Raw genomic sequence first — 25,146 nt, forward strand, 5'->3', positions numbered from 1 at the left:
ATGTTCCTGCTAGCGTTTGGGCTTTTGCTCTCTCTCCGGGGAGTAAAAGCCGATACTCAAGTTGAGCAGTCCATCAGTTCTATTTGGGATGACTTCAAAAATGCAGTGGACTGTGGTGCTTGCCAGGTATGCTTAAGCTCGGCACTTCCATTGCTTGTAAGGTCTTGAGCTCACTCTATGCAATCCTACAGGTTCTCCTCGGTAGCATCAAAGTTACCGCAGGGCTTGGTGAGAAATTCATGGTCAATGTATTCACCGGGCTGTGCAAAATCAGCGGGGTATGTTGGCGATTCTCATAAGCTTGCTGGCTCAATTCCATTAACCACAAGTATACAGGTCGAGGACCCAGACGTCTGCACCGGGGTCATCGATAAAGAAGGACCTGCCCTGCATGATGCTTTCAAAGCTTTACACCTCAACTCTGACGCTTCCAAGACGCTATGCGCCAGTTTGATCGGCCTTTGCAAGCACCCGGATGTTCATTCCCACACTCTAACGTTCCCTTCACCCAAGCCAAAGACTGCAAGGCCACCACCTAGCGGCCAGAAACCGATCAAGGTCGTCCATTTCAGCGATACACATGTGGACCTCCTCTACGAGCCTGGATCCAGCTACAAATGCTCCAAGCCCATCTGTTGCAGATCCTGGTCAGATGAATATGCACCGGGGAATACTGAATACCCATGTGGACCATTTGGAAACACAAAGTGTGACCCGCCACAAATACTTCAGGAGAGCTTGCATGCTGCTATCGCAGACATCGATCCGGAGTTCTCCATTTACACGGGTGATGTGGTGGCCCACGATATCTGGTTGGTTGACAAGGCCGAAGCGCTGAAAGGGCTGAATGCCACGTACAGTGCAATGGAAAATGATATCGGCATTGTGTACGCTGCCATAGGAAACCATGACACCGCACCACTCAACCTCTTCCCCCGGATGCTTCAAGTAAAGCTGATCCCCAATGGGCGTACGACGCTCTTGCAGAAGACTGGTATGCCCTCACGGGCGTTCCTTCCGTCAAGTTTGCAGATCAATTTGCGTCATACTCAGCCATCCATCCCAACAGCAATCTGCGCATCATCTCTTACAACAGTAATTTTTACTACATGTTCAACTTTTACATGTACCAAGAACCAATGGACAAAGACCCACGCGGACAATTTGAATGGCTCATCGAGGAACTGCAAGCTGCCGAGGACGCGGGCCAACGCGCATGGCTAATCTCTCACATCCCATCCGGTACATCTGATCACTTCCGCGACCATTCAGAGTACTTCGACCAGATTGTGCACCGCTACGAAGCCACCATTGCAGGATTGTTCTATGGCCATACACACCGGGATGGGTTCCAGATCGCATACTCCGACTACAACAACCGAGACTGGAACACAGCTACTGCAATGGGTTATATCGCTCCAGCAGTGACGCCAACGGAAGGCTCACCGTCTTTCCGCGTCTACGAGATCGATCCAGTCACCTTCGGCGTCCTAGATTACACTCAGTACATCGCCGACATCAGCGACCCATCCTTCCAGACAGATCCGGAGTGGGTGCCTTATTACTCCGCCAAGGCAGACTACGGGTCCAGAATCTCTCCTCCGCTCACCGATCCCGAAGCCGAGATTAGTCCTGCTTTCTGGCACAATGTCACCGTCGCCATGGAACGAGATCCGAATGTTTTCCAAGATTACTGGGCGAGACGTGTTCGCGGGTTTGAAGTCGAGGACTGCAATGACGACTGCATGAAAAATGAGATCTGCCTTCTCCGCGCCGCTAATGCACAGTATAACTGTGATAAGCCGAAGGCCTTCGACTTCTCGAAGCGTGATGGACAGGAGGGGGATATCTTGCTAGAGAAGGAGCCTCATATTGACTGCGATCATGCTGGAATGGCGACACTGATCTCGAAGATGGCGTATCGGGCTAAACTTGAGCGGAGAAAGGCGCTTGAGGCTTGAAGGGTCATGGCTGACCATTTGGTAGTTGATACATCTAATTCTAGACAGTAATAACTACCCAAGCTAATTTGATAATATTTGCCATTGAAGCTCTTTTATTTACGTCTCTCCTTTCATCATGGTTATTTGGTGCAAGCGTTGATAAGGGCTTTGGAGGGGGAGAGGAGTGGCGGTTGTGCAACACGGTCGGTTCACTGTTATATAGTTGTTAGAGAACCAGACTTCCATGAGTGCCGAGCTAAACCACTTACATTGTCGAGTTGAAGAACGCAACACTCAAGGCCACTGTCTCGTCATCCACAAAAAAAGTTCATCCTGGTGATCCTTAACAAAGTCTTCATCCTGGTAAGAGTCGAAAACATCTTCGAACCCCATGTCGGAACCCTCATCTTCACTATCGTAATCCCACGACTTCATAGGGACATTGGCCGCTCCACTAAGGGGCACCAATCCTATGGAGAATTCATTGCATGTGGAGGAGATCCCATGATGGCAATGGCAGATTTTCTGGATCCTTAGTTCGGAAAATGACTAGATCACCAGAATTCATCTCATGCGCGGATCGGTATTTTTTTTCGCAAAATATAGATTGTTTCTACGGGGGAATGTAGCGAAATACTCGGTTTGTTCTAGACCTGAACTTTATGTCGTATGACCTCGGGCAGCTAGGCAATACAGGAAGAAGAAGGGGCAGCTGGACTTATCATGCAAGACCGCTTGGAGGGTGGATTCGTTTACCGTCGATAGGTATAAAGCTGACCAACGAGTGTTGAATCGACCCATATGTCTCTGAGCATACAGCCTTAAATGTTCCTTTCTTCAATATATACACCGTTTAATCCAACAATTATCTACCCAAACATAATAAACTCATGAAATCGTAAAGCGGACTAGCCGCGGCCAGAGAACCACACCCCATCGGAAATAAAGGAGCCCAAAAACACCGTAGACAAAACAATCAACTATCTTCATCAGGGGAAATTACTATCTCCGGCGTAGACTGTGGCTTCGGCGATGATGTTGTGGGGCTGACATCGGACATAGATGGTGCTCTACTTCGTGAGATTGGCGTTATATCTAACGGACTCAATTGTCGTTGCCACCCTGCAGACGCGGCTACAGGAGGGCACTGCAATGTTGATGTCCCAAAAATGCCCCCACTCGGGAGTGAATTTGAATGAGCTTGACGGGATTTTGGCCGCGAGATAGTTGGGGTGGGCACTGAACGCCGTGTTGGACTCCCGGGCCTCTTTGAACTGCCTTCGCCATTGTCCACGGAACCCCTGCTGCTTACGAAGCTTGCAGCTCTTGATCGGTTGTCGGGTGTAGATGACATTTTATATTTGTCTATCTGCTTTTGGAGATCTGAGTTTTTGTATCTTTCTCCTGGAGTCTCCGGGTACGTTGTTTTCGCTTCGGGTTTGAACCCTGTTTTCTCGATTTGGTTGTGGGCTTTGGTTGTCATGATGTCACTTGCTGCAATAAGGAAGCGGGCAACCTTTCGTCTTCCTAAATCAGGCTGGGTGCCAAGGGTTTGATTGGTAGTAGGGCGGCGTATGGTTGTCATTTCGATATCGGGATCCGGTCTGTCGGAACTTGTTCTAGACTCTCGTCGAGAACTTCTTCCGGTATCCGAAACAGCGCAGTCACAACTTGGGCATTTTCCTACGATAGTCTCTTCTTGCTGTCCATCTTCCTTTTCCGCGGCTTCCATATCCGCGGAGAGAAGAAGATATAGTGATCCTAATACAGCTAGGACCGCACCGACGATTGGCGCCCATTGACCTAAGGATTCATCTGTTAGTAAATTTATGGTGCCGGTATTTTTGATTGTTAAACTCAGACAAGGGACATGATTTACTTACCAATACTTTGTATAGGCTCTGTTTGGTACTGCACTTGCGTACTCCAGAAGTTCATCTCGCCTTTGACGAGAATTGCCAGCACTGCTGCAGCGAACACCGGTATCTCGATGAGAGCCAGCCATTTGCTTATCTTATTGGTAATCCCATTCATGTGGGTGATGGTAGCCCCATTGGTTCCCAGAATGGGTTCATCTGGCTGGTACTTAGGTTTTCCATTTGAGAACTTCTCCCAGTTATCATCCAAAATTTTGATCCACATGGATACTAACGACAGGATGGCAGGAATGCAGCATGCAGCTGCAATGAGCGTAGTAGCATTGAATGACAGCTCATGAGGCACTGGAATCACATAGATATTGTTGGCTGCGTCTAGTCGCAACGGTGAGACTGGACCATCCTCTGGGGCACAAGAAATGCCACAGTTGGAACCATATCGAAACTCACCACCTTTTTTCCCTCCTGTTGAGGCCCAGTGAATACTTGCCGGGTCGTCACCTGGGCAAATACTAGGTTTGAGGCGCATGAATTCCACAATCAAACTTATTAGTCCAACTAGAAGAAGGACAGTCCACAGAAAGATGATATCACGGCCGGGGTTGTTGAAGTAGGTCCGGGATAGCCTGACGGTCGCTGGGGCAGTTAAGATGCCGATTGCGCACAGCTGGAATGCCCCATAGACATCCATATCCACAGCGCCTATAGAATATTAGATTCATTGATTGTTTCGATGAGCCGGACCGGGCGAGAAGCATCAACCATGGCAATAGGGTCGTGAGACTCACCATCGACATGAAGCGCAGCAAGCACAATCCCATGGAGAGCCGCAATAGCGGGGAAAAGTAACACAGCGGCCAGACAAGCGTTCCGAATCCATTCCACTTTGCGAGCGACCACACAGGCTGCAATCAAGACATAGTATCTGGAGTGTGTGTTAGTTTACCATGGTACCACTGCCAATCTCTTTGTGGGGAAACCCACAGGACTCGGGTCCCTGGGCCATATTGACCGGAAACCGGCCAGGCGCAGACAACCTCGAGATGCGAGGAACTTCCGACCGCAGTCACGTTAGGGGGCGATGCAGCAGAGCGATGCACGAGTGCATGCTCTAGCAAGGAGGCAATAAATGGAATTGCGGGCATTGCATGTTATCCGCCTACAGTGACGGTAACTTTATGATAAAGCAACAAAAAAGGCATATATTAGGGTGTTGCTCTCTAATCGTGACAGTGACTTAATGAGGCTCGATGTGTCTCATAAAAAACGGAGAGAAACAGAAAGCCAGGAGCCTTCGAGCCGTCTTATTCACGAAGCGGTACTCCGCATATTGACCATGATCAACAAAGCGAATAGGGGACCGCACCCGGGGTGAGAGATATTTTGTCAGCAACAGCCTCATCTCGATTTGGAGCCTCGGTCTCGCTGGGATTGGGTAACCCCAGAAAAACCTTTGTCGCTAAGCTCTAACGCTCAGAATGACAAGTGCTCCCGTGATATTGATTTGGGCGGGCGCAGCAACCCGGGCGTGAATACGAGATGGGGCAATCCCAGTTCCCGCTGATTGGCAATTTGGACTCTGTCGGTACATATCGCGCAGTGGCTGTGTCATTCGAGCGATTTATTGGTGTCTTAAAGAGTACAACATAAAGGGAGTTGTGATGTACGGAGTACACCGTAGGAGAAGTAGGAAATAGGGAACGAAAGACTGGGACTGATATTGCCCGAACCATGGGTCGGCCAAGAGTCAAAAGACAACGCTAAAGTGACGGTCAACTTCCTAAAGCCGACAGTGCGGGGTTTCTCAAGTCACGCCAATTTCCACTAGTCTCGACTCTGATTATTGGAACTTCTTGTCAACAGCAAAGCAAATACAAGCTAAGCTAATCAGGAATGTCCACTCTTTCCCGTGCATGTCTTACCCTTTTTTGATTGCCATTCCAGTTGAGGGCTTAGACCATCAGACCTCTCTGGGCGAAAATTTCTCTTCCTATCCTAGCTCTTACTATCGCAACATTTGATTAGCGTCGAAGAAAGTGATTTAGTGATTTACTTCGCCTGAATTCTAGTGCAACTCTAATAAAGCCCATCCTTGACCCACAAATCCACTTCCAACACGGAGATATTCCACAGCCTCCCAGACCTTGACAGGACCTTCATTAGCAGCTGGGCTCCCACTTCTGTGCCCGGCATAGGTCGCAATCATTTGGACCTTGTCGATGTGATTATGAGGGGCAGTTCACTCGATTTCCCCACATTATTGACAATTTCTTGATTTCCGGCATTCAAGCACCGAAGAGAAGGGGACAACCCGCGGACAAAATTCCTCCGAATTTTGGATTGACAGGAAGGAAGACTGCTCATATTTGTCTGGAATTCTTTGCACGAGAGAAATGCGTCTGCGATATAAATAAGACTTGAATATTGACATGCAAATTTCTCTTGTTCCACATTCCGGTATTTTGTCACCATGCCTGACTGCGGCTGAAGCACGATAAGAGAGGCTAACTTGGTGTCTGACGACCACAGCAATTACCTAGTGCATGTTCTCGAAGTGAGCCTCAGAAGGAGAAGCAAACATTCACAATGGACGACGAACTTGATACATCGAAAATCAGAAGCTGGCGATCAATCATCACCCTAATAATTTTTGTTATTACTAGTAAGTGCGGTTAGGCCTACAATGTGAGATTGAGACTTACTTTTGCTTCTTTGCGTGTAGATATTATTGTCCTTTTCCCATTTCATATCCCTCTATACCTGCCTCGATGGCTCACAAACGGGTTTCTGGATGTATTGAGTGCCATACGCATAATACCTCATCGGACTCGCTCTCGATCCAATGAGAAGCAACCGATGTTCGTGAAATTTCGCTTTCCATTGAACTTTATTACAGCACCTTTAATAGCGGATCTCTTCCTTCTGGCTATTTTGGCTATTGGCCGAAAAGAGGTACACGATGGGATAGTCGGCGCAGACAACATTAATCCCATTGATATCATGGTCTTCTTCCTTACACTCGCCTACATTGCCATCTCGATTGACGCCTCTGGCCTCATCAGATATCTGGCCTTCAAGGTTCTCCAAAAGGCAGGCAAGGTCGGCCACCGTCTATTCTTTTACCTGTTTGTCTTCTTCTTCGGGTTAGGCAGCTTCATCGGAAACGACCCAATCATCTTGTCCGGTACAGCGTTCCTCGCGTACATGACCCGCGTGTCAAGCAATATCGTCCACCCGAGAGCCTGGATCCACAGCCAGTTTGCCATAGCCAACATTGCCTCCGCAATTCTTGTCTCCTCCAACCCAACCAACCTGGTCCTTGCTGGTGCCTTCAAGATCAAGTTCATTGTGTACACAGCCAACATGATTGTCCCTGTAGTTGTGACGGCAATCGTCCTCTTCCCGTTCCTGCTATATATCATTTTCGCCGACGAATCCCTTATTCCTCTCTCTATCACAATGCATGAGCTGTCTGAAGATCAAAAGAAAAAAGCACCCGTGAACCCCAACATTCCTCATGCCAGAGGAACCGCCGAAGAGAAAGAGGAAACCGATGATAAGGAGGGAAAGCAACTCTCATTGGAAGAGATCATGAACCCATTCTTAGACAAAAAGGGTGCATCTTTCGGCGGGTTCATCATGGCTGCCACGCTCATAACCCTCCTGGCGATCAATGCATCCGGCGAAGAGAATCCCGTTTTCTGGATAACATTACCCGCTGCTTTTGTTATGTTCTGCTGGGATCTCGCATTTGGTTGGCTCCATCGCCATGGCACCCGTGAGATTGCCGCGAAGGGTCGACAGGAGGTTGCAAACGCACAGGCAGAGCGAGAAATGCGCAAACGAGAAGAGCAGCAAGTGTTGCCCGGAACTATGGACCCAGAGACGTTAGGGTCGGAGCAGTCCGAGCGATATGATGCTACAGGCCTGCGCCACTACAGTGAGCACACAGATGACGATATCTCGCTTGAAAGTCCCAAAAGTGTTATCGCGTCAAAGAAGCCTTACCTAGAATGCGGACCTCAATTTCCACTCTCTGTCCTCGTTAACAAAGAGAAGTTCCCGGAACTACAGCCACCAGGCGGTGTGGTGATAGACAGCAAACAACCAGCTCGTGCAAGTTCTCCTGAGGCACTGGACTCGAGACAGACCACCGAGACGACGATAGATGAGGAGAAGCGGGGATATCCATATCATCAGGACAACGGCCCGCGCACCTTGGCGTCGCTCGCTGGTGATATCTATCGCTGGTCACAGGAGACGTTCCCCACTGTGACAGTCGTAGTATCCCACATGCCTTTTGCACTAGTACCATTCGCTTTTACGATGTTCATTCTAGTGCAGGCACTTGTCACCAAGGGCTGGGTTCCGGTTTTCGCGTACGGATGGGACCACTGGGTAGAAAAGACCGGGACAGTAGGCAGTATCGGTGGGATGGGATTTCTATCTGTGATTCTGTGCAATGTGAGTATAGACCAATCCGCTGGCCATTTTTCCACTTCCATTTGGAACCCGCTAACTCATCACCTTCTAATCAGTTTGCTGGCACAAACATCGGCACTACGATTCTCCTCTCGCGCGTTATCCAAGCATGGCAAAAGATCCATGAAGTCAGCGGAATCCCCATCAGCGATCGCACATGGTGGGCGACTATCTACAGCATGGCACTCGGGGTCAATTATGGCGCATTTAGCACTGCGTTTAGTGCTTCGCTGGCTGGGCTGCTATGGCGGGATATCTTGGCGAGAAAGCACATCCGTGTCGGCAGTCTGGAATTTGCCCGGGTGAACCTTCCAATCATTGCTGTCTCTATGGTCGTTGGATGTGCAGTTCTCGCTGGAGAGGTGTATATTGTCAGAAGTGACAAACCCCACGTGTCAGCTTGATATGTGGATTGCGGGACGCTGTTTAGATGTTTTATAGATTATGATGCCCTCGAATGTTTGTTTGGAGTGGCTTTTTGTCACCGGACACGCAGACGATCTAACGAAGTCAATGAACCCAGAAGTATATCCAACGCCTGTTGTTCTCATTGTGAAATTTCCAATTATTCAGGTGGAGTTGTGTTACATTCTATGACTTGATCGACTCCCACGACACTGACACTGCATGTCACGCCATACCAAAGGCTTCACTCGTCTACAAGGGACTCCGTGTCCATATCGTCCGAGCGATAGAAGCCCAAAGCGTCAATCATGGGCTTATCATCAAACCGATACAGATAGACCGGTTCTTCAGCATCCGCGAAGTGCTGGTATCTGTACCACGCCGGAACACAGAAGGTATCACCCTGCTCCCAGGTATATTCCCTCTCACCAATAGCCGAGCGCCCCTTGCCAGTCACGACATGATATACAGCGGACGTAGTCTCGCGCCGGGAAGGCGAAGCCTTAGATGCCGAAATTCGCTCAGCACATCCTCCAAGCACGCGACTCACTATGAAAGCCATTAGCCATGTTTTCATCCACCGAGTGAAAATAATAAAAACGTGAACACTTACCTTTACGACCATCCTCCTTCAAGTATCTCTTAGTAACCCAATCCGCAACAACTCCATCCAACTGCGCCTTCATGGTAACCCATGGGAAAACCAACGGTGAAGTATTACTATTAACATTCTCCGCAGGATAACGAGGCTTATCGAAGTGTTCTACGAAGTGCACAGGGAAGTGTCTGAAGTTAGGTAAATCCAACCCATCCAACCACACCATAGGTCCAGACCCATCTTTGCCATGGTCATGGTAGTTCCAGGTCGGGGTGAGAATGACGTCTCCCCGCTGCATCGTGATGAGCTGGCCGTGGACAGCAGTAAAACCGCCCTGGCCTTCAATGATGAAACGCATGACGAATGCCGTGTGTCGGTGAGCGTGTGCAGTCTCGTTAGGCATCACTAGCTGTAGACCAGCGTAGAGGGTGTCGGTAGTGAAGGGAGCATCTTTGATAGAATGTTAGTAACAGTTATGCTCAATGTATAGTAGATGGAAAGGTATATCTGAATGCAAAATCTAGGGATAACTTTGTACATACCTCGAGCTGGATTTGTGAGCATCAGCACCCGCCGCTCAGCCTGGTCCGCTAGGACGAGCTTCCCAGCGCGCTCCAAGTTAGGTCTGATGGCACTGTACTTCCAGACATTTGGGACTGTTGTTTGGTTTGGGGCTGGAGGATTTAGGCGCGCCATCTGCTTCCACAGAGGGAGGGTCTTGCTCGCTTCGAGGTCAGCGAGAAGCTGCTCCTCTGTGTCGAGGACATTTTCCACTTGAGTTGAAGACATTATTGGGGACTTTATGGTAATGAGAAAGATCTTTGGAGTCTTTTATCTGCATTTTATCATACAATCCACGACCACGGCGCACCAGTGACAATCCCGCAGATTGCCCAAGATTCACAAGCAGATTATGAAGGCGAGCTGGTAAGACGATTCCCCTGTTTACGAATACCCTGTTCTAGGTCCACTGATCTTAGTATGTATACTAACAAACACCCATAGTGCCTTGTGATCGGCCGCGACACCAAGAACATTTTCCCGGAGAACGCACTCTCCTACATAGCCGCCTACACAGTCGGCAACGATATCTCAGCACGCAAACTACAGCGCGACCCTCCTCTCGCGGGCCGTGTCCCGCAATGGGGATTCTCTAAGGGATTTGATACATTTGCGCCGCTGGGACCGTGTCTTGTTGCTGCGAGCGAGATCGCGGATCCTAGTAAGCTGCTGCTGAAGACGATTGTTGGTGGGAAGGTGAGACAGGAGGAGTATGTTGCGGATCTTGATCTTTTGTTTGATTGTGCGTATTTGGTGTCGTATCTTTCGCAGGGGACGACGTTGCAGAAGGGGAGTGTTATGTTATTATGACGGGGACACCAGGTGGTGAGTTTTATCTTTTTTTTTTTGGTTTTGTTTGATTGGGATGGAATTGGTTGAGCTGACTCGGGTTTTTAGGTGTTGGCGCTGGTCTCTCGCCGCCTAAGTACCTTGTTCCTGGGACGCATATGGATGTTGTTATTGATGCTAGTATTGGGACTCTGAGAAACGGCGTGGTGTTCGATTGAGATGGATTATGTGATTGGTAGTTGACGGAGCTTGGGGCTACATTATAGACGGGCAAGACATAGAGATCGGCAGCGCACTTCTCAGTAGATCCAAATCCAAGACAATATCGCACGAGAACAACCTGACTTGGCTGGAAAGAGAGGCCCGCAATTGATCATCCTAAGCTGTGTTGTAGAAGTGAGGCGCAGTTGTCTCAGCGCGGACCAATATAATCACTAGCCTTGCGTTCCTGTAGTTCATTTTCCGTTTTGGGTCGACTTGAGAGTCTCAAAAGTGAAAAAGGGGTCAAAATACTCCGTACTCGTACGAACAAACAGTTCGCGGAAATAATACCGGGATACTACGATTACTGGAGACTACTGGAGCAAACAAACACGAGTCAAACGAAACGAATTTCATTTAATGATCCGTCGGGCTTGTTTGCATTTCACGAGCATGATCTTCGTACTCATAATTTTCCTGTCGCATGTGCATATTCGAGATCTCGGAAAGAGAACCGTCTATGACTAGCCAGCATGCGCGTAAGGATCGTAAGCATATGTCTTATGGCCGAATGAGGTCCATCATAAGGTAGTATTGCGCAAGATGACTCCGAAGAGAAGAAGATTCTATGAACATGAAAAAAAATGGTAAAATGTGAATGCGATCCACTAGGGACACACGAAATGGTAAAAGATCCAGGGTAAAGGGAGTGAACGAAAGGTAAAAAAAAGGCCCAGTCTCTCTGAGAGATGAATGATTGGGTTCTCAGAGAGACTGGGAAAGAAGCTAAAAGGTCAAAAAAAAAGTGGAAAACAGGGGGGAGGGAAGAGTCGTCAAGACCATATCCGTTTGCGCAATCTGCCAGAGATGTGTCCGTTGTTCATATTCATAATCATGGCCATCAAACTAACGTGCGGTCGACGCAACGTTTAGTGGATGTACCACTTGGCACCATCTACACGGCCCTTGCCCATGGGGGCTAGCTGACCGAAGAGGTGACGAGACAAATCGACGGAGCCGTCGTCGCAACCCATGCACTTGTCGACCACAATACCAGTGGCGGTCTGGCCATTGTATGTGATGGTGACGGTCTTGCCGCAGTCACCGTCGGTCATGATACCGTGGGGAAGGGCGAGAACGTTCTCGACGGTACCATCGTTGGTGGTGCCGCAAGAGCTGGGGTTGGTGCTGGTGGTGGCAGTGTCGTAGAAGGTAATCTCGCCGTCGCAAGGGGAGCCCTCGGAGCAGACGCCGGTGCGGCCGCTACTAGTGGTCTCGATGTTGGTTGTCTCGGTGTTGGCGGAACGGGTGGCAGCAGGGGCAGCGGGAGAAGAGATCTTAGCCTCTACAACGGGAGCGGGAGTGGTAGAGGTCTCGGCCTCCACGGTGGGAGCGGGAGCGGCGGCGGCAGTGGAGGTGGTGGTGGGCGCAGCCTGCTCCACCTGCTTGGCAGGAGCCTCAACAGTAGGGGCAGGGATAGGGGCAGCGGTAGTGGTGGAGGAGGAGGAGGTAGTGGTCGGCGCAGCCTCCTCTACCTCCTTGGTAGGGGCTTGAACAACGGCGGCAGCAGTGGTGGTAGGGACGGCATTGACCACAGGAACGACAGTAGCAGTGTGAGCGGCCTGAGGGTAGACAGTGGTGGTGACATCGACGGTGGTCCAGACGATATCAGTGACGGTCTCCCAAACGACAGCGCGTTTGGCAACGGGAGCCGAGTAGCCAGTCAAGGCGAAGAAAGCGCCAGCAAGGGCGAGAGTCTTGGTGATAGGAGCCATTGCGAGTAAATCAATGAATCGGGATAGATGACTCAAGAGAGAGAATGTGTGTGTGTGAGGTTGCTTAAAGGATTGATCAACTGCACAGCAGGAAGAGGGTTGGGCACTCGAAAGGAATGTGAGTGAGGAAGGAAGGAAGGAATGGACTGAAAGAGAATGAAAACAATTTGAGGGGGAAAGGACCTCGACTTTATAAAATACCAAAGGTAAGGCACCAAAGAGGAAAATGGCCCACTTCAATGGTCACCAAAGTATCCACTTTTTCCAAACCCATGGTCCAAATCAAGCCACGATCCATTGGACAACTCCCGAGGTCACTCCCTTTCATTCCTTAGACTACCTAGCTAGGTAGGTACCTAGATATATTGTACTCACATCCTAAATATCCTACATATAATCCTACATAGGATGAATTACGGGATTATCATAATTGTAACTTCCAGGTACCCGAGCCGGAGGGCCCGGTAGATTCTCATTGGAACAACAAAATGACCGGGGGGCTTGTGCGCCACACAGGCCACATTTCTCCTGACCCTAATCTCCTCTGGGGATAGACCGACGGCTACTTCAGCCGATCCAACGATCCTACTGCCTAGCTGGGTCTCACGACCCACATATTTTGCCTCTCGTACCTGACCAGTCGACCTATCAGAGACAGGGAGGTTTTCTTTCTTTACCAAGGTTCTTTCTTCGGGGGAGGATACCATATCCGCTGTTTCTCGTCCATGGATGTCACTATTGAGATCTCATCGCAGCTTCGCATTTTAGCCGCCTTGTAAATGAAATATGTTGCAGTGTACAGGGTCACAATGCACCCCAGGGAAGGACTGGTCAGAATACTGCAGTCTGACGTGTATGTGTATTTTATCGGGCCCCGACAGTGTGAATACCGATGTGATTGGACAATGTGTAAGACAAAGATGACCTTTAGGCCAATCCAGCTAGAATCGCATGTTTTATTTGTATACTATTATCGTACAGGTATTTTAGTCCCACTGCCAACGGTCTGGACTTGGTCTGAGTTTTCAAGCCGTTTTTTGAGTTTTATTTTTGTTTTTTTAGTGGGAAGAATAGTGCCGATCTTAAATTTCTATTGTGTGAACATCTGGAGTACTCCGTGCCATGTTAAATGGCTACAAGATAATGCCTATAGCGATTGAGCCCTGGAATCTAGACTCTTCATTTTCAAGATCTCACCTGTCTCACTTCACTCCGTATCCTGTATTTCGTACCAATTATTCAACCCCTCTTTATAGCCCTAACCAGCCCCAGCACAAAATGCAGGGCACAGGGCACAGAGCACGCACCCTGAACAACCTTGAAATGCCCAAGACCTACATAATCGATACCGAGAACCCTATCAGGATGCTGACTATGTTCGCACAAACAATCAAAATGCACATATAGCTCTCTCACTACACATCCCCCGGCATTTTTGTATTTCAGACCCAACCATCTCCTTCCCGAGAGGGGAGCTAGACCCTGTCGCACCAATATAATATAGCACCAGATACATGGTACGAGCTCGGGAATTTGGTTGGCACCCATACAAAATACTTGTTTTCCACTTGGTCCAGTCCCCTCTACTCCATCTGACCGAAGATCCCCCGGAATAGGATTGGTTGACCATGGTTGGATTGCATACATCCATATCGCAAGAAATTGCAGATTCGAAGAATTTGAAGGGAGTGGGGGTTGAGACTAGAATTGTACTCCATAGTCTCTGGTGTCGGCAAATTTTGCGATAACCTCTAGTGTGTCCGCGGAGTGGCGACAAGCCCTGCCCACACGATAGTTACATACCGGATTAGTCCCTAAAGGGTCATTTATACTGTGATAGTTAGTTCGTTGATAGCATTGCTACTATGTACCCTCATTTTTTTGGAGTACTACATCCCACCAAGGAAATACGTCATGACCAAGGGGCGTAGGAAAGTGCGGAGAACTCCGTCCGTTTTGGGATGTTGTCTCCCTCTGCCTATTAACTGAGAGCGGTGTTGCGCACTGCCAACTGGTCACAGCTAGGTTAGATGGGTTCAGGGTATGCTTGCCTTAATACTCCTCAGGTGCCCAACGTCAACGATCTGTTCTCTCAACCGTACTGATGCCTGACAGGCCTTATTACAGGATGAGTCCTTTTGAGATATCGAGGAACGATGCCAGGTAGAGCGCCGAGTAGATCTATACCGAGGTATTGGTCTGCTCGTGAGTGTTGTCGAGTTATAATCAAGTAAGGAGTCAGCGTAATCCAAAAGGTAAACACAAGTAAAAATGTATGATTGAAGACAAGAACTAAACTAAGTACATGAATGAGTGTCCTTGTATATCCTTTGCTCCTACTCCCCGACCTACGTGTTATGGCATCTACAAGGTGTAGGCCAGAAAGTGGGGAGGGCTACGGAGGGTTCTCTGCCTGAGGCACTAACTTAACGCCTAAGGCCACCATCAGAACACTACATCAGCTCTGGGTTCTTTTGCACAATGAGTTATTCTGTAACAATCAGTATAGATTAGGAGGCCGCTTAGGAGTTAGATAATAATTTGACACTATATATACTGCCTATCATTAATACTATAGGTTAAGCATGCCCATAAAGAGATCGCAATGGTCACCTTAGACATCCTTTTTCTTTTACTCTTAAAGCTCTTCCTCAAGGTAAGATCTCTCCTTAACAAAAATAATATTGCGGGAATGTTCATTTATGCCTCTGCATTTGCATTAAGATATAGGGAAACCATGTAGCAGGGAAAAACCTATAACAAGGCAACATAAAGTAACCCACACAGTATAAAAACTGTATATCTGAATGACATGTAGAACAAGTGCTGCATCCATAAAAGAAAGACCAAACAGTATTCAGGGCTTAGCGACATCCACCATCACAGTTACATCCGAAGATATTGCAAGCTGCAGAGGAATGTCAGATACTGGTTCAAGCTCTAAGGGCACTCACTAAGGGATCGTACGGCCTTTCCCGCAGTATGGGGTACCTATAGTTCCATCACCGCACCGCTATAAGAATGTCAGCTGTTATCCGGACCTTGATATACAGATTATTAAGTGACTTACATTTCCACTTTGGGTCAAAGGACAGCAGACTTGTGTCGAATCTGCGGCATTCTCTATAGGACTGGCCAAACTGGAACCGAATAGGAAAAGGAAGGTAAGGGCGGAGTAAAAGGCCTTCATGACTGATTGTAGGGTAGACGGTTTAGGAGTTAGACTGGCAGTGAGTGCTAATAGGTGGTGAGTTGAATAATGGAGGATGAAGAGGATGGAGATCACTTTCGAACACTCGAGGAGGAGGGCCTTTTATAAGTTTCCACACGTCTATTCCAGGGTTATCTTGAATAGTAATTACCTAACGCTGGTGTTGAATATTTGTAAATCTGATTTATTATTGCTTTTTACATGCGTGTTGTCCACGCCACAACACAAGGGTATGTAAGAAATTAGTGCTTGAGAGATACTATAGTTTAGCGATGTAATTTTTGATACGACAACAACAACGATATAAGTACTTGATTTATTTGGAGTTGATATATAATACTAAAACTCCTTATTGATTGCTATCGGAAAGTCATGAAATCAAATAGAAGCGTTAGTTGTTGAAACTTGAACGACAACGTTGTATATCGCTTTTACTATGTGTGGACGCCCCCGTATGTGTGGACGGCCCGCGGACGCCCCCCGCATATGTGAACGCCCTGTATGTGTGGATGTGGACGCCTTGAATATGCGGACGACTCGTATTGTATGAGATACGTTGCTAGTACGTAAATATGTTATTAGACAACTTGAAATGTAGAATAGAATTTGGTCTCCTTTTAGAGAGAGACATGAAACCCGTTACTACTAGCTGGAGAATTTAGGTATCTGAAGACTATAGGGCTGCACCTCGAACCCACCATAGGTGTTAGATCAAACTATACTTAGTGGGGTGGGGGATTGACAGCGCTGATCTGAGTATTTGGCCAAGATAATTATGAACGAGCAGTTACTTGGGTCCTGAGTATCGATCTGCATTACCGTGATCCGTAGAACCAAACCCCGCGCCCTTACGGTAGTAGCTCCATTTGGCCAGGCGCTGAGATATACGAGGCTACCACAGCTATATATCCTTGCACATACATGTAGATTGTCTCACTTCCTAAAAGCAGATTCAAAGCCCTATCAACGCCCATTGTAGCCTAATTTACGATTATATTATTAGACTGTGTTAAATAATATACTGCAAATGTAATATACTGCAAATGTAATATACTAAGCAGCATGTAAGAACTTTTGGATGAATCTTTCACAGGGTATAGAAATAAAATAGTAAAACTGTCTAATCTCTTTATACATGGAAATGAAGCCATGTTTATGTCTTCCTTTCCATCCCCGTGGGTGTGCCAACCCTTACCATGAAACATTGCTTTTTGTGATGAAGGAAACGGGAAGAAAATAGGTAACTAATGGATGAACCGCGTCAAATTCTGAATTCTTGGTTCGTACATGGGTTCGAAGAAGACTAACATGCATCGAGAGTAGCCTGAATTGCAATGCTACCTTGCGACGTCAGGATACTCGATTTTGGATGGAAAAATAGGTGGTGGATGAAGCAAACTGCATCGATGCCGCTAATCTCCATTCCGCAGGAGTCCTGAATTCTTGGCCGCTGATCCCTATCCTCAGTGGGCACTCAGCGCGCAGATCACGTTGATATGTAATGGCCCGTGATCAAGTCAGAATACTCAAGGATGTGCTCAGTCTTACTCTGAGATTAAAAAGCGGGGAAATGTGAGCACTAAGATGGAAATGGAGAGGTCTCGAGTGCCAGGCATTATCCCGTACATATGGAAATAGTCAACAAACGTCACGAACCGATGAAGATTAGTAGGATTGTCTACTCGCAACCAAAGAGGTGTTTGCTTTCGTTTCTCGTATTTTGCAATGGCTTCTTTGGGGGTTATCCATTGCCTCTTTCGGTCCCATTGGTTATACTACGAGGGCCAGCTCGTCGATTTGACCAACCAGCGTAGCTCCCCACGCTACTAGATCAATAGTTTACGGCGTTTGTTGTAGTGCATTGCTTATATTGTTTCGTTGGCAATTCGCCAATGCTGCTCAAGCTTTGTCCTAAGGTCCCCACAGGTTTTCAATTCATGTGAGTGCCGCTGGGACCTCTCTTTCTGCGGTGCGGTCCTGACACGCAGGAAAGTTGGAATCACAGTATAACATGGCCTAGAACGCTTAGAATCTGGAAGTGGTATTCTTGGCGTGAAATACTAGTTATCAGGCAAGTGGGACAATAGCAAAAGGGATAATGTTTTGTGTTCCTTATCCCGAGACGATTCAAAGGCCCTTTTTGGGACATGCAGAAACCAAGATGATCACATTCATAAACCTTCATAACCAAAAAAAAGAGGCATCATAAGGAACCAAGAATCCCGAGGTATCAGAGGCTTGGATGTCTCATGCTTTACTACCTGTTGAAGCTATTCCCTTACTCGTCATAAAAGTAAATATGCTTCCCAGGTGGTAATATTCCTCTGCCGGTTCTATACCCTCTGGGGGCTTCATTTCCTCTTCCGCATCGACCGCGGGAATGGTAGACCCTGGTATATTGTTGGTAGCCTGTCTAACGCCCTTGACATCACGTATTCGATCCTGCTCTGGACGATGATAGATTTGACGGTTCGCATCTGGAGGGCCTAGAGGCTGTTTGCAAGACAATCAGTGCTTTGGTAGCCTTTTCTTAGGCCCTTTTCTTTGCTTCTTCGTGGTATTATGTGGAAAGTCCGCGGTCTGGTCAAGGTACTCTGCAGTGGTCTGGTAGAGATCGGGAAGCTTCGAAATACCACGGTGGAGCTTTAGACTGTTTTCTTCCCTTAATATTAGCTTGCTAAACTCTGAACATTCCTTCGTACGAGCGTCGCTCTCAGAGGAGTATTCGTCACGCTTGGTGACAGCTGCTGCTCGAATACTTGAAACTCTAGCTCGTTTACTATACGATGAAGTATCGGTCGAATCACCCGCAGAGGGTTGAGCGGATAGAGGCCTGTATCCACGAAGGCATTTAGAGTAAATTGCAATAGGAGACGGGAAATTATGGGGGAAGCATGGAATTATGGGAAAGCGTGGCATTATGAAATAGGAACTGCGACCCTACGAGCACAGCGGAGATCATTGGACCCACGCGGCCCGAAGGGAAGTGCGCGTGTTTATATCAGGGAGACTTGGCTTTGATCTTATTATCATATTATTCTTAGCAACTCAAGCCCAAACTAATGCTGTTAGCGCATTAATGAAACAGGGCCAGCGTCAATAATAAGTCGAGACCACTCATATGCCCTCAAGTGCCCTCAAATGCCAGCGGGTTCATGTCGCTAGTCATGTTCGTCACAGTGGGGATCCGACAAATATATCGACCAACCATTCTCTAGCAAGACCGATATTGTCGGCGCTAGCCTCTTCCTCGGCGGCTCTGGAGAAATTAAGAAAGCACGGTCGCCTCCTGCACAACTCATCATGGCCAACGCATTCCGTTGTCTCTATGCCGATGACAACTGAGCATGGTGTTTTCTGCATCGAAATTACGCTTTATACAGCTCCTTTTCGTCTTGTTCGGGGTTGCTTTCTTCCTCTTCAAGCTACGACCGAGCATAACCCCCACCCAGCAGGTCTGGGACGACCGACATGATTGGGATAACTTCCATGCCATCAGAAACGAAACCCTTGGGGTAATGATTTCAATTCAAACTTCAAACTTCTCCTGGAGATCTTTAAGCTCACGACCATTTAGTTTCAAAAAGTCTTCGCCATTAACCTTGTCAGCCGGCCTGACAAGCGGGACAATATCGTCCTAGGCTCATCCGTCAGCAATTTCCACGTAGAATGGATCGACGGCGTGACTCCGGATAAAGTAGATACTAAATCCTATCCATATGTATGTTTTCTAACGTTACACAATATACACGCGCGACTGACTTTTTCTAGAACTGGAACCATGACCATAAAACGACCGAGTACGCTGCCCGACGGGCGCATGTCAACGCACTCCAACGGTATGTGTCGGAAACCACAATATTTAACTTCAACTAATTATCCCTAGTATTGTACACGAGAGAGTAGGGAGTGCTATCATTATGGAAGACGATTCAGACTGGGATGTATCAATCAAAGTCCAGCTTCAGAGCTTCGCCCACGCAGTCCGAGCCCTCCAGGCCCAGAAAGGTCCATCTCAGTCACCCTACGGCGACGACTGGGACATCTTATGGCTAGGCCACTGTGGCCTGTCATGTAAAACTGACTTGCCATTTTACCTTACTCCAAATGATCCAACGATCCCAATGCCCCATCATTTTCTTCCCCAGTGGCGCGACCCTCCGGTATTCGAGGGTTACGAGAGACCCGACCACAGCCGACTTGCATGCACCGCAAACGACGCAGTCTGCTCATTGCTTTACGCCGTGAGCTACAAGGGTGCACAGCGGATTCTCTCGGCCCTTTCGGTTAACCCGTCTGGTCTTGCGGAAGAGATTGATATTGGTGCGCAGTTCGACGTATCACTCGGGCGCATGTGCGGCAATGGTTATTTACGGTGTTTTGCACCTTACCCTTCTATCACGGGTGGCTTCCATCAGGCAGGGCCAAAAGCGAAGTTTTCTGATATCCACGATGATGAGAGCGGTGAGGAAGAAGGCTTTTTCAGCTGGGGAGTGATGTATAGCACTATGCTCAATATCAACCGTATCCTGAAGGGGGAACGGACCGTTCATGCGACATGGGACGATGTGGATGTGTTGGATGTCGTTCCTGAAGACATCGCAATGGAGAAGGGGGCTATTTATATTCCTCCTATAGTGACCCCGACAATTATTTCACGAATCCAGCCGACAATACTGGCATCAATATGGTCTACACACTGGGTGACAAGCTGGTTGTCACATGGAAGACCACGCTCGATGCATTCAACGACACTACCTGGCAGCAAAGCTTGGTAGAAACGGGTGCCGCCAGTCAAGGAAATATATATTATTAGTTTTACAACACCCTCAAGGACAAGGCGCGAGATTATTAACGTTTTCTAGCTAAAATACACTCCGCCGATAAAGTCACCAACTTCACGTGGGTTGTCCAGGTGTACGGCTTTGATCTTTCGTACTCCAACGAATTCTTCCTCTGGATTAACCCAGATACAAAGGGTGGATTTGTCTCTACGTACTTCAACATCACCGAACCTACCTCCACTACCAGCACTGAGTCTTCATCAACATCCACATCTACATCTGCATCGACGAAAACGTTGAACGCGGCAACCACACCGTCCTCCCCCTCATCGGCATCGCCATCGGCTTCTTCAGACTCGGATTCTCAAACGTCCGAGTTAACTCTGACCGGAAAGATCGCAATTGGGGTCGGTGCGGGTGTTGGACTCCCGATTCTGTGTGCTTTGGGTGCCCTTCTCTATCTCAAGACACGAAAACCCAATAACAATATTGAAAAAACAATCCCGCCACCGGAACCAATGCCGCCTTGGATGGTTATGCAGAACCAGAATGCTCAGATAGTATCGCCCAAGGAGGTGCATGGATCGAGCCTGGAAGCCTCTTTTGCCGAGCTACCTCATCGGCCATATCGGTGAAAGGAAGTATAGGGGATACGTGCCGTGTGACGACCTATGCGAAGATGAGTGACTTTAATGTTTCATACAGAAGAAGCATGATGAGCGGGAGATGTTAGTATGTGTTTAATATAATGAGTCGACGAAAATATGGTAGATGTGCTCTATAGCCTTGCTTGTAAATATATCCGTTCTTGTTTAATCAGGTTATAGTGACCCCTAGGAATAAAGTTGCTAATAATACATGTACTTTGCTCATCATCTCTGACAGGGAAGCCCAGCTAGATAGAGCCTTCAGCCTCGGCCCATGGGGAAATCAGGTCGTCTGTTTAGCGCCGGGGGTGGGTGACTTGGGCGGGCTTCGAGGGCTATGTATGGGTTTGGACTAGGGACAGACGTAGTGCGGGTTGCAAGTGTAGGGATGAGTATCATGTGGTAAAGTGGATAATAGCAGGACTTGGTATTCAACGCCAACGAGTTGAGACCAGTCCGGCACAACGAGGAATATGTACATATCTACACTTGGTCTACAAAGTCTACAAAAGAAGAATGAATAGAATGAATAATAGAACACGTTACTGAAGTAATAATAAACAAATCCAGGAAATATCACAAACCCACGCCGAAACACGATCAAAGGAAAAAAGAAAAAAGTCCATCAAAATCATAATATGGGTACACGTAGGAAGCCACGACCATGCACAAACTCAAAAGGGAAACATCCAAAAGCATTAAAAACAAAGGAAGTTTAACCCTGGCACATGATGCAAGCATCCTTGTTCTCGATGCTGCACTGCAGGGCGGCATCGGAGAAGATATCACCCTCTACAGCCCTGCTCTCGGCATCTTCTGGCTCGGCTTCAGCATCCTCAGTCTTGGCCTCGACAGCAGGAGCCGCAACAGCAGCAGGTGCAGCAGCAACAGGTGCAGCCACAGTGCGCGGGGTCTCCTCGACAGGGGCGGCGACATTGGCGGTAGCGGGCTCGGCGCCACTAGTACGGGGAATGGCCGAGTAAGCGGAGGCACCGGTGCCACCGGTACGCTTCTTAGAGCGAGCGATGTTGGTGTCCTCGACGAGAAGCTGCTCCTGATCGACGGTGAACTGGATGGGGGCAGAGGCGGCCATGGTACGCAGGTAGTACATTCCGGTCTTGAGACCCATCTTCCAGCCGGCGAAGTGCATGCTAGTGAGCTTGCCCATAGTAGGCTCCTTCAAGTGGATGTTGAGGGACTGCGACTGATCGATGTAGGCACCGCGGTCGGCGGCCATCTGCAGAATGTTGCGCTGGGAGATCTCCCAGACGGTCTTGTAAAGGGCCTTAATGTCGGCGGGAATGTTGGGGATGTTCTGGACGGAGCCGCCATCGGCGATGATGCGGTTCTTCATGTTGTCGGACCACAGGCCGAGGTCGACGAGGTCCTTCAGGAGCCAAGGGTTGACGACCTGGAACTCACCAGCCAGGACACGGCGAGAGTAGATGTTCGAGGTATAGGGCTCGAAGCACTCGTTGAAGCCCAGAATCTGACTGGTACTGGCAGTAGGCATGGGAGCGACCAACAGACTGTTGCGGACACCAGTCTCGGCAATCTTGGCCTTCAGGGAGGCCCAGTCCCAGAGATCAGTGGGGGTACGGTCCCACATGTCATACTGCAGGATGCCCTGTGAGACGGGAGAGCCAGGGTAGGTCTCATATGTACCCAGCTTCTTGGCAATGTCAGAGGAAGCAGTCAAGGCACCGTGGTAGATGGTCTCGAAGATCTGGATGTTGAGCTGTCTAGCCTCGGGGGAGTCGAAAGGCAGACGCAGAGCCAGGAAGGCATCAGCAAGGCCATTGACACCAAGAGCGATGGGGCGGTGACGGAAGTTGCTCTTCTTCGCCTCAGGAACGGGGTAGTAGTTGATATCAATGATCTTGTTCAAGTTGTGAACGAGAACCTGCACGACCTCGTGAAGCTTGCCAAAGTCATACTCGCCTCGGGCAGAGTCAACGAAAGTGGGAAGGGCGAGGGAAGCCAGGTTACAGACAGCCACCTCATCAGGGGCACTGTACTCGACAATCTCAGTGCACAGGTTGGAGCTACGAATAGTACCCAGGTTCTTCTGGTTACTCTTCTTGTTGCAAGCATCCTTGTAGAGCATAAAGGGGTTACCAGTCTCAGTCTGGGCCTCAAGAATGGCGTACCAGAGCTTCTGAGCCTTGATGGTCTTGCGGCCACGGCCTTCCTGCTCGTACTTCGCGTAGAGAGCATCGAACTCATCGCCGTAGACATCAGCCAGACCGGGGGCCTCGTTGGGGCAGAAGAGGGTCCAGTCACCGTTGGCCTCAACACGCTTCATGAAGAGATCGGGGGTCCACAAAGCGTAGAAGAGGTCACGAGCGCGAACCTCCTCCTTACCGTGGTTCTTCCGCAGATCGAGGAACTCGAAGACATCGGCGTGCCACGGCTCCAGGTAGATGGCAAATGCACCAGGGCGCTTGTTACCACCCTGGTCGACATAGCGTGCAGTGTTGTTAAACACACGCAGCATAGGAACAATACCATTGGAGGAGCCGTTGGTTCCACCAATGTAAGAACCGGTAGCGCGAATACGGTGGACATTCAGACCGATACCACCAGCGGTCTTGGAGATCATGGCACATGTCTTGAGAGTATCGTAGATACCCTCAATGCTGTCAGCGCTCACATCGACCAGGAAGCAAGATGCAAGCTGGGGCTGGGGAGTAGCGGCATTGAACAGAGTGGGAGAGGCGTGGGTGAAGTACTTCTGGGACATCAGGTGGTATGTCTCAATGGCCCTCTCGATATCCTCGCCGTGGATTCCGACAGCAACACGCATCAGCAAGTGCTGAGGACGCTCAGCAACATTGCCGTTAATGCGAAGAAGGTATGAACGCTCGAGGGTCTTGAATCCGAAGAAGTTGTAGTTGAAGTCACGGTCGTACACAATGGCCGAGTTGAGCTCCTCGGCGTGCTTCATTACAATCTCGTAATGTTCCTTTGAGATCATAGGAGCAGGCTTATTGTTCTTGGGGTTCACGTAGTGGTACAGATCGGAGATGACCATAGAGAATTGCTTTTTAGTTTGCTTGTGGAGGTTCGAAACGGCGATACGTGCAGCCAGAATGGCGTAGTCGGGGTGTGTGACAGTCATGTATGCAGCGGTCTCGGCAGCCTAGGATCAAAATATTAATATAATTTCACAAGCTGGAGGCAACGAAGCGAGCATACCAAGTTATCCAGCTCAATGGTGCCAACACCCTGGTACACACCAGAGATGACCTTCTGGGTAATGGCTGCAGCATCAACGTGCTCGGGGTCGAGGCCATAACAGAGCCTCGAGACACGTGCGGTAATCTTGTCGAACTGCACGCGTTCTTTGCGTCCATCTGCAGTTTGTATCTGCGTTAGCCCTCGATCCGAAGAGTGTGGCAAAACCAAGTAGCTGTGGCGAGATGAAGGAGCAGAAGCTATTTCTTGCCACCAATGGCTCTGTGTATCAAACAATCGTGTATGGACTTACCTCTCTTGTAGACGAACATTTTGAATAGTGATGAGTTGGTAGGGGGCTGAAAAGAATAGAGAGAAGTGAATAAGGGTATCAAGATCACGGTAGCAGAAGAATTGAAATAGTATTAGAGTATAGAGAAAGGGGAAAAAGATGAATGTATGAAGCCCGTAGAGGGGTGTGAGAAGAAGAAGAGATCAGAGGGGCAGAGGAATCTTTGGTTGCCGAGTGGACGCGTTGTCTTTTCGCGTGCCCGCGTTTTTTCAGCTTACCAACATGGGGATCCACCTTTTCCTCCAAACCTCATCCTGTCAGGCAGAAAACATCTTATTTATACCGAATACAGTTAGCGCATCCACACTAATGATCTTAGCGTGGGTCTACTAGCGGAGATACAG

The 25,146-nt window shown here is 48.6% G+C and overlaps 10 protein-coding genes across 10 annotated transcripts; 5 read left to right on the forward strand and 5 right to left on the reverse strand.

Annotated features, from left to right (window-relative positions):
• N7516_005942 (PPN1 endopolyphosphatase family protein) lies at nt 1-1,961 on the forward strand (the record flags this gene model as incomplete). The annotated part of the gene is made up of 4 exons (XM_057218662.1): nt 1-126; nt 192-278; nt 337-994; nt 1,033-1,961. 4 exons carry the CDS (start codon nt 1-3, stop codon nt 1,959-1,961), a joined length of 1,800 nt encoding a protein of 599 aa, XP_057072753.1.
• Nucleotides 1,962-2,919: 958 nt separating this feature from the next.
• Nucleotides 2,920-4,965, reverse strand: N7516_005943 (uncharacterized protein; the record flags this gene model as incomplete). The annotated part of the gene is made up of 4 exons (XM_057218663.1): nt 2,920-3,746; nt 3,827-4,522; nt 4,609-4,745; nt 4,805-4,965. 4 exons carry the CDS (start codon nt 4,963-4,965, stop codon nt 2,920-2,922), a joined length of 1,821 nt encoding a protein of 606 aa, XP_057072754.1.
• A 1,441-nt stretch (nt 4,966-6,406) lies between these two features.
• Nucleotides 6,407-8,706, forward strand: N7516_005944 (putative arsenite efflux transporter ArsB-like; the record flags this gene model as incomplete). Its single annotated transcript, XM_057218664.1, has 3 exons — nt 6,407-6,482; nt 6,543-8,284; nt 8,359-8,706. 3 exons carry the CDS (start codon nt 6,407-6,409, stop codon nt 8,704-8,706), a joined length of 2,166 nt encoding a protein of 721 aa, XP_057072755.1.
• Nucleotides 8,707-8,951: 245 nt separating this feature from the next.
• Nucleotides 8,952-10,094, reverse strand: N7516_005945 (cupin domain-containing protein; the record flags this gene model as incomplete). Its single annotated transcript, XM_057218665.1, has 3 exons — nt 8,952-9,256; nt 9,321-9,755; nt 9,848-10,094. The coding sequence occupies 3 exons, from the start codon at nt 10,092-10,094 to the stop codon at nt 8,952-8,954; spliced, it is 987 nt and encodes a 328-aa protein (XP_057072756.1).
• A 13-nt stretch (nt 10,095-10,107) lies between these two features.
• On the forward strand, nt 10,108-10,873 carry N7516_005946 (fumarylacetoacetate hydrolase family protein; the record flags this gene model as incomplete). Its single annotated transcript, XM_057218666.1, has 4 exons — nt 10,108-10,110; nt 10,194-10,232; nt 10,311-10,608; nt 10,764-10,873. 4 exons carry the CDS (start codon nt 10,108-10,110, stop codon nt 10,871-10,873), a joined length of 450 nt encoding a protein of 149 aa, XP_057072757.1.
• Nucleotides 10,874-11,785: 912 nt separating this feature from the next.
• N7516_005947 (RlpA-like double-psi beta-barrel domain-containing protein) lies at nt 11,786-12,631 on the reverse strand (the record flags this gene model as incomplete). The annotated part of the gene is made up of 1 exon (XM_057218667.1): nt 11,786-12,631. One exon carries the CDS (start codon nt 12,629-12,631, stop codon nt 11,786-11,788), a length of 846 nt encoding a protein of 281 aa, XP_057072758.1.
• Nucleotides 12,632-18,350: 5,719 nt separating this feature from the next.
• Nucleotides 18,351-18,693, reverse strand: N7516_005948 (uncharacterized protein; the record flags this gene model as incomplete). Its single annotated transcript, XM_057218668.1, has 2 exons — nt 18,351-18,621; nt 18,650-18,693. The coding sequence occupies 2 exons, from the start codon at nt 18,691-18,693 to the stop codon at nt 18,351-18,353; spliced, it is 315 nt and encodes a 104-aa protein (XP_057072759.1).
• Nucleotides 18,694-18,963: 270 nt separating this feature from the next.
• Nucleotides 18,964-19,187, forward strand: N7516_005949 (uncharacterized protein; the record flags this gene model as incomplete). Its single annotated transcript, XM_057218669.1, is given in 2 exon segments — nt 18,964-19,011; nt 19,023-19,187. The coding sequence occupies 2 exon segments, from the start codon at nt 18,964-18,966 to the stop codon at nt 19,185-19,187; spliced, it is 213 nt and encodes a 70-aa protein (XP_057072760.1).
• Nucleotides 19,188-19,189: 2 nt separating this feature from the next.
• On the forward strand, nt 19,190-21,261 carry N7516_005950 (uncharacterized protein; the record flags this gene model as incomplete). The annotated part of the gene is made up of 6 exons (XM_057218670.1): nt 19,190-19,357; nt 19,420-19,563; nt 19,614-19,681; nt 19,729-20,418; nt 20,481-20,626; nt 20,708-21,261. The coding sequence occupies 6 exons, from the start codon at nt 19,190-19,192 to the stop codon at nt 21,259-21,261; spliced, it is 1,770 nt and encodes a 589-aa protein (XP_057072761.1).
• A 727-nt stretch (nt 21,262-21,988) lies between these two features.
• N7516_005951 (ribonucleotide-diphosphate reductase subunit RNR1) lies at nt 21,989-24,782 on the reverse strand (the record flags this gene model as incomplete). Its single annotated transcript, XM_057218671.1, has 3 exons — nt 21,989-24,415; nt 24,472-24,629; nt 24,764-24,782. The coding sequence occupies 3 exons, from the start codon at nt 24,780-24,782 to the stop codon at nt 21,989-21,991; spliced, it is 2,604 nt and encodes an 867-aa protein (XP_057072762.1).
• Nucleotides 24,783-25,146: the final 364 nt, after the last annotated feature.

This window comes from Penicillium verrucosum (assembly GCF_028828655.1).
Source record: "Penicillium verrucosum strain IBT 35672 chromosome Unknown utg000002l_segment0_segment0, whole genome shotgun sequence".
In the NCBI taxonomy this organism is placed as follows: Eukaryota; Fungi; Ascomycota; class Eurotiomycetes; order Eurotiales; family Aspergillaceae; genus Penicillium; species Penicillium verrucosum.